The sequence below is a fragment of the Rhinoraja longicauda genome, chromosome 1 (genome assembly GCF_053455715.1).
Source record: "Rhinoraja longicauda isolate Sanriku21f chromosome 1, sRhiLon1.1, whole genome shotgun sequence".
NCBI lineage: Eukaryota > Metazoa > Chordata > Chondrichthyes > Rajiformes > Arhynchobatidae > Rhinoraja > Rhinoraja longicauda.
Genome location: NC_135953.1, coordinates 29,455,661 through 29,468,674, shown reverse-complemented (window position 1 = coordinate 29,468,674; position 13,014 = coordinate 29,455,661). Strand labels below are relative to the sequence as shown.

General features: G+C 43.6%; 1 protein-coding gene across 2 annotated transcripts in view; it reads right to left on the bottom strand.

Annotated features, from left to right (window-relative positions):
- malt1 (MALT paracaspase 1) overlaps positions 1–13,014 on the bottom strand; it is a 165,502-nt gene that overhangs the window by 27,489 nt on the left and 124,999 nt on the right. For both annotated transcript variants that reach the window (XM_078425571.1, XM_078425665.1), the window contains 2 exons: positions 9,393–9,596; positions 1,818–1,995 (listed from right to left, as the gene is read on the bottom strand). In XM_078425571.1, coding sequence (XP_078281697.1) covers positions 1,818–1,995; positions 9,393–9,596 — 382 coding nt within the window. The remainder of the gene's footprint in view (positions 1–1,817; positions 1,996–9,392; positions 9,597–13,014) is intronic.

The window sequence follows — 13,014 nt, the reverse complement described above, 5'->3', positions numbered from 1 at the left end:
ATGAGGAGTAGGAGGGTGAGATGAAACCAGAGGATACACTTTTACACATGGGGCAGGGGGGGGGGGGGGGAGGGGGTTGCAATACCTGAGAGAGTGGTGGAGGCAAAAGACTTTAACTAAATATTGACATGAACATTTTAATCACTAAGCCATGAAAGTCCATGGTGCAAAGGCTCTAGAGGAGTTGAGTAAAGGTGGGTACAATTAGTCAGCATGGGTATAGTTGGTCAACATGGACATGGTGGGCCAAAGGGCCTACTCTATCAAATTGTTTGCATGGCAGAGAGAAATGCTCCTTCACAGTGCAACACTGATATCTATAACGTGATTGAATTCTCTTCAGAAATGAAGAGAATTCGCTTCATTTAACATTTCTGAATTTCTCCAATCTTTGCTTCTGGATACAATCCAACTCCAGATAGCACATTGCACACTTCAAACATTCATGCAAGGACTACAGTGCCTCAGTGAAACCTGGATAGGACATGACCGATCAAATGCAATTCCATAGTCTAACATTGGGAACTTATTTTAGGCAGATCCCCTATGAATTACAAACACCCTTGTAGCAGTTCTTGCTCAGGTACCCCACAACCCATCCACCAAGTCCCATAATCCCACAATAGATTGCGATACTGATCTGCCTGCCATCTAGTAAGAAATCACAAAGTGGCTCCCACCCCCCCCCCTCACAATTTCCTCGTCCCAAACCTTTGAGATTCTTATCCCATTCAACTCTCCCCAACATCTATTGGGATTCTCCTCACAATCCAAGGACCAGAGGACATAGGTTCGAGGTGAAGGGGAAAAGATTTAATAGGAATCTGAGGGGTAACTTTTTCACACAAAGGGTGGTGGGTGTATGGAACAAGCTGCCAGAGGAGGTAGTTGTGGCTGGGACTATCCCAACATTTAAGAAACAGTTAGACAGGTACATGGATAGGATAGGTTTGAAGGGATATGGACCAAGCGCAGGCAGGTGGGACTAGTGTAGCTGGGACATGTTGGCCGGTGTGGGTAAGTTGGGCCGAAGGGCCTGTTTCCACACTGTATCACTCAATGACTCTATGACTATGACTCTAATCCATTATTCCCAGGATCTGTTTACCTTCACTCTGCTGATGCAGAGTGAATAAGGCTCGAATGCACTAAATGTTCAAAGTCCTTGGGTACAACTGAATTTTGCAGCAGAGGGCCACATTAAACACTTGCATTGGCCACCTAAACAATACACATTTCATGCACCTTTCATGACGCAAAATAATTTCTTGGTAATGGTGTCTGACCTCCAGTCAGGGACTACAATTCTACTTTTGACATGAGCAATGTGGGATAACTCTCACTCTACTTTTCGTCCCATTGCGTCCGCTCAAGAGAGCTGCAGCTGAAATCCTGGGTTAGACCAAGGTCTCGGTTCACATCGAGGCGTAAATGCAATTACACAACACGTCACTTCAATTTTAGTGAAAAGAAATAGGACACAAAACAGACAAACATATTGGTTGAAAGAAAGCTGAATTTGGTATTGAGAAAGCTGTTTCCTCAACATCATTGCTGATCTGTTTGTGGCCACGTCCTTGAAGAGTTGCGAAACTTGCGACCCACGGTTGTATCATAACCATGAAAGGAGATCTTCCTAGCCACAGCCCAGTCTCAGCTATGCCATGAACAGTATGAGAATTATTAAGATGTCTCCATTATTTTTCATGGCACCCACAAAAGGGGCAATCAACGGACGGATAATAACAATGAAACCAGTGTAATCAGTTACATTCAAGTTGTTAAAAGTCGCAATTTACTCTGATAGTTAGATGTACCTTTTCCTGCACATATCCAGTAGAAAGACATTCAATCCGGTCTCTTTCTCTTGCATGAGCTTTAGGATGCTCTGCACACACAAACAATTTGCGGATCGATAGGGATTTGGAGCATTAATCGGCACCATAAAACTGTTTCCATAGTTTTCGTACCCATGTCCAGCATAGTACAACAAACCTGTAATAATTAACCCAGGCATACATTGTTAAATCCACCAATCACCAGGTAAATATACTTCACTGTGAACACCAGGAGGAAATCCCAACTATTTTTTGAAGGACTTTCCAACTGTGCTGCCCACGTTCTACTGATCTGAAGCAGCACTGTGCATTAAATCCCCCCGTTACATTAGGGCTCAAATCCCGAGTATTGTTTTCAACCCGAAGTTTGTAAGATGGGAATGAACATATACGGTGGATAGGAGAGGATCACAGAAACAGCTTTCGCAGGGGAATGAGCATGAGCAGGAAGAGTGGCTGCCAGCCAACCTTCCCGACCCAATCTGAAAGGGAAGGAAGGCAGCGTGCTCTCACTATAGCAGGACTGTGAGCTTGAAATATCAGCTGGTGCAGCATCCTATTTATCCTTCTCCACAAGCTTTAGGATGGTTTCCTCCTGCAGAGGCGTGCAATGGGTTAGCCAAGACATGTCCTCGCATGGCTGTGAACACCAGATTTATGGGCATCCCAGATAGGAGTGCAGGTACAAAGTTCAAAATTGGCATCAGAGGTAGTTGGGGTGGTCAAAAAAGTCCAATAGCCTTCATCAGTCAGAGTCTTAACTATAGAAGTTGGGAGGCCATGCTGCAGTTAAATAGGACGTTGCTGAGGCCACATTTAGATTATTGTGTTCAGTTCTGGGCACCATGTTATAGGAAAGATGTTGTCAAGCTGGAAAAGGTTCAGAGAAGATTTATGAGGATGTTGCCAGGACTTAATCTAAATGGAGAGGTTGAGCAGGCTTGGACTCTGTTCCTTGGTGTGCAGGAGGTTGAGAGGTGACCATATAGAGGCATACAAATTAATGAGTGGAATGGATCGGGTAGACACACTAAATCTCTTGCCCAAAGTAGGGGGATCAAGAACCAGAGGACATAGTTTTAAGGTCAGGGAGGAAAGATTTATTCAGAACCTGAGGGGTAATTTTTCCACACAAAGGGTGGTGGGTGTATGGAACGAGCTGCTGGAGGTGGTAGTTTAGATAGGTACGATTGCAATGTTTAAGAAACATTTAGATAGAATGGATGGACAGGTTTAGACATGTTTAAACATGTCAGGTTTAACCATGGATAGGACAGGTTTAGAGGGATACGAGCCAAATGCAGGCAGGTGGGACAAGTGTAGATGGGACATGCTGGTCGGTGTGGGCAAGTTGGGCCGAAGAGCCTGTTTCCATGCTCTATGACCCTATACACCAAAAAAGTGTTTGGGACACCAGCAGAAGGGATGGGGGTGGATTTTCTGGATGCTGCAGGCATTTTCTACAGAGTGGGAACACTCTGTGTTCCTTCCCTTTCCACCGCCAACCTCCATCCGCAGCTCACCCACAACAGCAACAGCCAGGGACTGGAACGAGCCAAGTCAAGCCGAGCAGAACAGGGAGTGTTGACTCACTACGGATGGCTGGGATATGACAGGTGGATGTAACCAAGCCTGCAGATGATAGAATCTGATGGGAAAGGAAGGGAAAGCAAGGAACCAAATAAGGGAAGTTAGGTGGGGGAGGGAACCCATAAGTGGTGGTGGTTGGGGGGGGGGGGGGGGGGGATAATGGGCAGATGGAGTGGGTGGAAAAGAAGTTGGATGAGAGAGGGCAGAGTGGTGAAGGATATGTGCAGGAGAATTTGGTGGATGGAGGGACAGAAGTGGAGCAAGTTACCCAAAATTAGGGATTTCCATGTTCATGCTGTCAGACTGTAGTCTGTCGAGGCGAAATGCGAGGTACTGTTTCTCTCTTTGTGTTTGACCCCACTCTGGCAGTGGAGGGGGCCAAAGATAGACAGTTCAGCATGGGTGGGCATTGGGAGGGGAATTGAAGTGCGTTAAGGGGAAGTGAATAACTAGAGTGACAATAGGGGCCATCAGAAAACCAAAAAGTCATCTATGTGTGGAGTCTCCGGAGATGGGCAAGGTCCTAATGAGTATTTCGCTTCATTTTTAACTGTGCAGACAAACATGAAGGCTAGGGAACTTGGGACAGTTAATAGAGATGTCTTGAAGTCAGTCTGCATTACGGTCGAGAAAGTACTATATATGAAGGTAGATAAATCTCCCAGGCCTGATCAGATATATTCAAGGATGCTGTGAGAAGCTACAGAAGAAATAGTGGGACCCCTGGCTGAGATATAAGGATAATTGTTAAACACAGGGATGACTGGAGGGTGACTAATGTTGAGCCTCTATTATAGTAAGGGCTGCAAAGAAAAGCCTGGGAACTATAGACCAGTGAGCCTAACTTACTCCCCCTCCCATTCCCAGTCTGACCTTTCTGTCATGGGCCTCCTCCAGTGCCATAGTGAGGCCCACCGGAAATTGGAGGAACAGCACCTCATATTTCGCCTGGGCAGCTTGCAGCCCAGTGGTATGAACATCGACTTCTCCAACTTTAGATAGTTCCTCTGTCCCTCTCTTCCCCTCCTCCTTCCCAGATCTCCCTCTATCTTCCTGTCTCCACCTATATCCTTCCTTTGTCCCGCCCCCCTGACATCAGTCTGAAGAAGGGTCTCGACCCGAAACGTCACCCATTCCTTCTCTCCCGAGATGCTGCCTGACCTGCTGAGTTACTCCAGCATTTTGTGAATAAATACCTTCGATTTGTACCAGCATCTGCAGTTATTTTCTTATACTAACATCTGTGGTAGGTAAGTTACTGGAGAGGATTCTGAGGATATTTATGCATTTGGATAGGCAGGGGCTAATCAGGGATAGTCAGCATTGTTTTGTATGCAGGAGATCACATCTTACAATTTAATTACGTCTTTTGAAGAGGTAGCCAAAAATGTTGATGAGGGCAAGGCCATAGATGTTTTCTCACAGGACTTCAGTGAGGTCTTTGATAAGGTTCCACACGGTAAGCTGCTCTGCAAGGTTGGGTCGCATGGGATCCAGGGAAGAGCCAGCTTACTGGATACAGAATTGGCTTCGAGGATGGAAGCAGAGCATGGTGGTGGAAGGGTGTTTTCCAGACTGGAAATCTGTGATAAGTGGTGTGCCTCAAGGACCAGTGCTGGGTTCATTGCTGTTTGCGGTATATATCAATGATTTGGATAAGAAGGCATGAATTAAATGTTTCAATATCTGCATACGTCAATTAACTTAGAATTGCTTGATTCCTACCTACAGTTTATTTTTTCATTTTTCAGATGATTGTGGTGCATTGTCATATGCTCAGATAGTTAGTATTCAGTTTCAACTGAGTTTTAAAAATTTGGTTTAATTAAATTTAAAATGGTATGCGAATACCTACATGTGAGGTCTGTTATTTGATATGAGTGTGAATCATGCTGATGTTGACAAGCAACTCTACTGAACTAGATGCCACTGAGCTCTCTAAATAGACCAAAATTTCACCTTCTTGTCAATCTATCAAAATGTAGAAACAAAATGTCTTTATAGATTGCACATGGTCATTCATCGCTATTTATGCGTCATGCTTCAGCTGTGCATCTGTTCAGGTTGGAATGTGACACCTTGAAGAGTTTAAGACTCCTTCAATATAAATATCAAGATTAAGACCTGGAGGCGCCACTGTCTTAGAACTCAGGCTAGAATTACAAAGATTTAAAAGGCAAAACCTGCCCTGATCTAGGTCTCGTGATTAATTAGTTTATGGAAATATTCTTTACATCTACGCCCGGTGAGAATGATTTACATTTCGCATACACTTTAGAATGCTTCTCGGTTGCCATTAAGTGTTTTCACACGTCTTTTAACTTGAGCCCTGCTGCAGTCTTACGATGAGTCAGGAACTGCCTAACAGGACTTCGTGTTTGGAGGAATAAAATGGAGACACAAGGAAGGTCAGATGCTGGAATCTTGACCAAAACACAAAGCATTGGACTAACTTATTGGGGCAGCATCTGTGAAGGGAATGGATGGGCGATGTTTCAGGTCAGGACCCCTCTTCAGACTGAAGAAGCCAATGATTCTGCCTAACCTCCTTCAGATGCTGCCTGACCAGCTGAGTACCTCCAGCACTATGTGTTCCGGTCCTGTTAGAGGAAGCTGCTTGTCTAACACAAGGGATTATTGGGATACAATATTTGTTATCCAAATAGCTGCTTCTCCATTTCAAATATATTGATTGTAAACTATTTAAATTATACTTTCCACCAGGATTTCAGAAAATTTAGTCTACCAACCTTTTGGAAATTAGAAACATTCAAATTGAAATAATAATGGACATTACTCCAGCACGTTGTTTTTTTGTGCAGGATGATGTAACTGTTGTTGATTACAAGTAATATACCACTTGTCATAAGATTCCCCAAATAATGTGAACATTTTCCAAAAGGAAATGCACAATGTGACTAATACTAAAAGCTTCTGGTTTAAAATTATGACTGAGTCTTCAATTAGGTATATGAATGTTACCGTAAATTGGACATTAAAGGCTCATTTACCTCTCGCATTCTCAAAGTCTGGCATGTAAAAATCATATTTGGAATGCAGCCACACCCAACTCAGTACTGAGAGTGCTAAGGTTAAGCTCCTGCCTAAAAAATGTCTCTACATGTATATATTTTACATGAGCAAAATACTACAGATATTACAGATAAAAGAAAAGTCTAAACGCTCAGAAAGTTAGCTTAAATTAACTGAATTTGGTGAACCTTCAAAAGGCCATTAACTTGAAAGTGAACCTTGTTTCTCTCTCCACAGATCCTGATTAAACTTCTGGGTATTTCCAGCATTTCAGCCTTGATCACATTGAATGGTGGTGCTGGCTCGAAGGGCCGAATGGCCTACTCCTGCACCTATTGTCTATTGTCATTTCCTGTTTTTAATCACCCACACCTGATGGTAAGTTATTGACGTTTTCAACAGTACGAGCTGCATACAACACTCCCAAGAACCTATTTTCTGAGTTGTTACAGCCACTGATCTTGTCTACCTGTCTCATATTTCTCATGGAAAGGCCATTCGGTCTATCAGTCTATTGTAATTCACAGTGCCATCCTCATTTCCTCCTAATATTTTCTCGCTCATAAGTAGGGGGAGGAAATCAAGAAACACATGCAATATTCAATTAATGACAAATAGAACGTTGAATACATTATCGTGCTACACACACACTGCCGGAAGGCGGGCTTCTCAGCATTTCTTGGAACTCGTTACTGAGATAACAAGGATATTTTCATATTGTATGGTGGTGCATCAGGTTTGTAGTCACTCTTGTCTTTATCGAGGGAGTGGAGGGGAGTGGAGGGAGGCGGGAGAGGAGGGGGGGGGGTGGGAAGAAGGAGAGGGTGCTGCACCAATGCAAGAGAGGTTTGGGCACAACGGGTCCACTTGGTCTAGTAGTCTTTTAAAGCACAATTCTTAGTCTCCAACATATGCAAGCTGTGGCAGCAACCATTAAAGTGATCAGGTGCAGGGAGAATTTATTTACTGCAGTGAAAAGCATAACAAAACATAAAGCAACCATTCTGATTGTTGCCATATCTGATTTGGGTTGTGGTACCCAAAACAAAGTCAACACGAGACAATTTTGCAAACGTTGTGGTACATATTAATACACAGAAAGTGTAAAGAGGAAATGATTATTCTCCCTTGAGTCGAATAAATACAAAACTCTCATTGTTATCCCTTGCAATGGTGCAGAGTGTTAATTTTCAATTTTGCGCAGAAGTAGACAGATTTCTATGGAATTGCATGAGAGAAACCTTTTCAGCAACAACCACAGGAAGCGTGGGTGAGAACTTGCCACCTCAGAGCGAGTTTCAGGCAATCAGCGATCTTACTTGCAAACACAAATAGTGGGGGCTTTCAGTCTGGCCCTGCTTATACTAAACCCTGTTGATACAAGAAGCATTTTTGTTGCACCGAATGCACAGCGGCTGTGGAATTGGCTTGTTCGAAGATTGCACTTCCTTCACTGTTTACTAAACTAAAAGCTGATTTAGTTTATCTTGAGACATTTCAAGAGGAAAATACACTCAGGCTAAATCCACAAAGTGATAGTAAAATAAGAGACATAGTTATGTGCTTTGTTTTTCAACACTTTCTATTAGGGGGTATGGGGAGAAGGCAGGAACGGGGTACTGATTGAGAATGATCAGCCATGATCACATTGAATGGTGGTGCTGGCTCGAAGGGCCGAATGGTCTACTCCTGCACCTATTGTCTATTGTCTATCCTGAAGACATTTAGAAAAAAATACCAAGATATTTTTGACATAGATTTTTTGAAATGCAGTTCCATGTTCGGGAACCATTGCTGCTAATTTTGACTAGCATATGCAACCTACAATGCCATGAATAACAGGGACAAGGAGATAAAATTGACAAAATGGACTAGTTGCATTCAGATGAAGGCAAAGGTGGGGGGGGGGGGGGGCGGAGGGCGTAAGAGGGCAACATGGAGAGAGGCTGCTCATCGTCTTAGAGCTCGAAAGAGCATGGAGGAAAGAGTGGTAATCTGAGCCATGGGAGACCAGAGATCTTCCTTGAACAGCTTTGGGAGGAACAGGTACACTAGGAGTAATAAAAGCCACTTGCCATGAAATGCAATAGCTTCCACCTCCAGTTCACATGCAAACAACTGTTTATTTCAAATCCATGTTCCAATTGTACGTTAGGATTTATGATGAGTTGGGATAGTATTACATGTGTTTTGCATGATAGCCACTTAAATCTAGCTAGAATAGGTTGAATATCATGGACTAAATGTTACCAGGGTCACCACAGAGAGCATTACATGCACCTACTTCACCAGTTGTGCATGCTTACACCACTAGGAGCCACCAGATAATGATCTTGAGCAAAGAACCCTGACTGGCTGTGATCAACAAATTTATCACAGTTCATTTAGCACATGTACCCATCAACGCCCTCTGCCTGTACTGCCAGCCCACAGCTCTCTGCAATCATGGAGAATGCCTAATATGCTGGTCCCCCACAATGTCAGGGCAACTCTGCCTTTAGAACATGGGCTAAAACATGCACTAACAGGTAGCTGATCCTTTATCGCCGACTCCATTGTATTATTCCCGAAAGGCAAACTTACCCCGTTATCTTAATGGCAAATCAAAATCCACAATGGATCTGTAGCAATAAGCGAATTGAAATCAACTTCAGCCAAAAATTGCAATTATGATAATTGTGGTTTGTTTAACTCAAATCCACACAGAACACTGCATTCATTGACTGAGCAACTTTATACCCAGGAATGTTAATTTGATCCAACCCTTCTTTTCCTTAATCACACCATAACCAAAAATCATTTTAAAATGTAAAGAAATCTGATACCTTAAGAGCCAGGTGAAAAGACCATACCATACCGATCACTTTCTTCCAGAATTGTTTTTTTTTTAAATGCCTAAATATCTAAAAATGAAGAAAAAAATAAACATACCATACACTCCCTTGTCCAGCAAGAGTAAGAATTCGTACACTGCATTGCGCATCTCAGATTCCGTAAGGTCCAACAGAGACACTACTTTAAAATCGAGCTGCCGCAGCAAATTGGTCAATTCATATACATCCACCATTGGCGCCTTTAGCTGGGGATGATTGTAGTAGGACATATTTCCAATCAGGAGAGCCACCTTGTCTGTAGCTACAAACATAATGGATTTAAAATATCATTTTAATAGTACATAAAGCAACCTTGGCAAATTTAGTTTTGTTTACAGAAACAGCGTGGAAACAGGACCTTAAGCCCACCTGGTCCACACCGACCAGCCATCACTCATACACTAGTTCTATCCTACACACTCAGTAGAACTTACAGAAGCCAATTAACCTACAAACCTGGTATTTATTCACAAAATGCTGGAGTAACTCAGCAGGTCAGGCAGCATCTCGGGAGAGAAGGAATAGGTGGAGACAGGAAGATAGAGGGAGATCTGGGAAGGGGGAGGGGAATTCGTACACTGCAACCTACAAACCTGTGCGTCTTTGGGATGTGGGAGGAAACTGGAGCACCCAGAGGAAACCCACATGCCCACCCATGCAAATTCCACACAGACAGTACCCATAGTCAGGATCGAACCCAGGTCTCTGGTGCTGTGAGGCAGCAACTCTACTACTGCTCCACTGTGCCGCCCGAATATTATAGTACTAAGCCTGTCATTTGTTGAAATTGTTCTTCCATTGCCTTGGATAAATTTCATTACACAGTACATAAATAATTTGCATAACTTCGAAGATTTTCCTTGTTAGGCTGCCACTTCAATCTACTCATTTTAATTTCTGATGATGTTAGTTCACTAAGTTCATAAGTGATGTGAGAGAGAGGTAAAAAGGGATAATTGATTTAAACTAAGGACCATGAGAAATAGCTGACCCGACTGTGCTCGGCTAGATAAGAACCCCAAGAACAAATGGTGACATTCCAAGGATAAGGGCAAGATATCCAAAGAACTAGCAGAGAGAGCACAAGATAACCAGAGAACTAGGAGAGAGGGCAAGATAACCAAAGAACTAGGAGAGAGGGCATGAACTACTCTGTACTGCGCCTGCCTAATAAGATAATGAATATTGCAAAAACGCCCCGCATTACAAGATGCCTCATTTAAATGCACATGCGATGTATGATGTGGGAGGCAACAGGGGCGGTGTCGTTAGATTGTGCACCTCAGTGCTCCGATTGGAAGGAGTCCAGAGGGGAGGAATTTAAGGTGTGACAATTGTAAAGTGAAGTGAATAAAAAGAAGGGATTTTCCAGACCTCGGTGTGTCTTGAGAGGGAAGGCACCCAACTCTGCAGACTTGCAAATAAAATACTTGTTTCTCTAGATTGTCTCGAGCATCGTGATTGTGAGCACTCACATTTGCATCTCACAAGCTTGGGGGCTCGTCCGGGATCGCCACTCCGGCCGGCTGACGGGAGTATACGGAAGAAGGGACGGTGCACCCCGCTGAGTTCAGCGGTCTCAGACTCCTTGCTTGCCGTCAGCGGTTTGAGCGAGTGATACCTGGACCAGAGACTCGAGAAACAAGTGGGAGGAGCAGGGAATCGCGAGGAGCTAAATCGAGTGATTCTTGTGCACAGGACCCGGGTAAGAAAACTGACTATTAAGTACTACTCGGGCAATTACAGCTAAGATCGGAGGGGAATTCCGATCGGGAGGATAAAAGATCGGAGGGGAATTCCGATCGGGAGGATGGGCAGTGAAAACGGAAAGCCCAAAAGGGAGGGGAAGGGCGGTAAGCCCAACCCCCGCATTCCGCCTGATAGTCCGTTGGGGCGAATGCTGAGCCATTGGGGGCAGGGAAAACCCAGGGATTGGAAAAGACAAAAATTATTAAGTTCTGTTATTTTGATTGGCCAAAGGAACCAATAAAAGGGAGTTCAGTCTGGTGGCCACGACTGGGCTCCGATGAGGATCGAGTACGGCAGGCACTAAATGTGTTTGTTAATTCAAAAGCTTCCCCTAATCTGGAGGAAAGTTGTTATGCTTGTAAGGGGAAAGCGAAGAATAAATCCTGAAAGAATCGCAGGAATCACAGGCTTGCAGATGCCTCGGAATAAATATTAAAGGAATATAGTAGAACTATAGAAGATAGAAATAGCGTAATAGGTAGCACAGTGACTATAGAGACGGAACGGAGTGAGAACAAGGACTGCATTTAAACTGACTGACCAAGTGCACTAACATAAGACGAATACAATGAATAAAATAACTGCAGTTGAACTACTAAGTAGGAAGTTCCCCGTATCCAAAGAGGATATTAAATGAATAAAATAACTGCAGTTGAACTACTAAGTAGGAAGTTCCCCGTATCCAAAGAGGATATTTTAAAAAAACACTGAGAAATGGAAAAAAAAAAGGACGAAACAATTGGTTACGAAATGGCCCACGGAATGATATAAATACGATATAAATTTTGATATAAATGTTGATATATTTATATTTTGATATAAATATGTGTGATGAAATGGGAGTGTTAATTAAGAACTATAAGTCTAAGGATAAATCAGAAACCCGAGTTTAAAAAATAGAAAAGGGGAAAAAGAACTAGACGTACTTAAATTGTTTAGAATAGAAGGAGAAAGGCTGAGGAAAGCATACCAGGAAAAGAATACCACCCCAAACAAGGGTGAAAGACCCCCAAAACAGCATGAAAGTCAGGAGCTTCAGGAGAAAAAAATCAACTCTGTACCCCCTCCCTATTCCGGCCAGGACGGAACAAAGCAGTGCCCTTTGGTAAAAGGGAATAGTGGAGATAGAGGGAGAAGTCACAACTTGGAACGATGAGCAAGACATAAAGGAATATAGACAGAGAAGGGGGCAGCGAGAAAAGGAAAGGATGAAGCAAGAAGCACGGGAACTAGAAGCAGACATCAAAAGGCTGCAGGACCTCAGGGATCTCAGGGACAGAAAGATTTATGGGACCCGTCAGGCAGCAAATGAGGAGTATGAGGGAGACAGCAACACAGAAACACAGGCAAGTAATCAGCAGGCATCAGAGAGAGGGCAAAACTGTGAGAATGAAGCAGAATTAGAAAGTGATGGGGAAAGAACAAGGGAGTGTAGAAGGGAAATAGAGGCATCCATAAAGTGCTTAGAGATAGAGATAAGGGAGATGGAAAAAGATATGGAAAGAAAAAGAAAGGAAAGCCAGGGGTACGGCCAGAGAAGAATGAGGTGGGAAAGTATACAGATAGAACCACAACAGGATATGGAGAAGGATACGGCAGGGGCCGGGGAAATACGGGTACGGGACAAGGTTGGAGGACAGGGCCTTCAAGATGTTATTTTTGTAATAAGGAAGGACACTTCAAAAGGCAGTGCCCTGAGCTTGTAGCGGAGTCCCGCACGTACAGTATGATGGAAAATGAATAGGGGGGTCAGGGGTTTCTGTCCTTGGGGTCGAGAGACTATAGAAGGGAGCCCCTGGTAAATTTAAAAATAGGACCCCAAGGAGAAGATACGGTGTTCATGATAGATTCAGGAGCGGAGCAATCAAGTGTGACCAAAGTACCAACAGGTATGGAGGCAGGACAAGGGAGAGTAAAAGTTACCGGGGTAG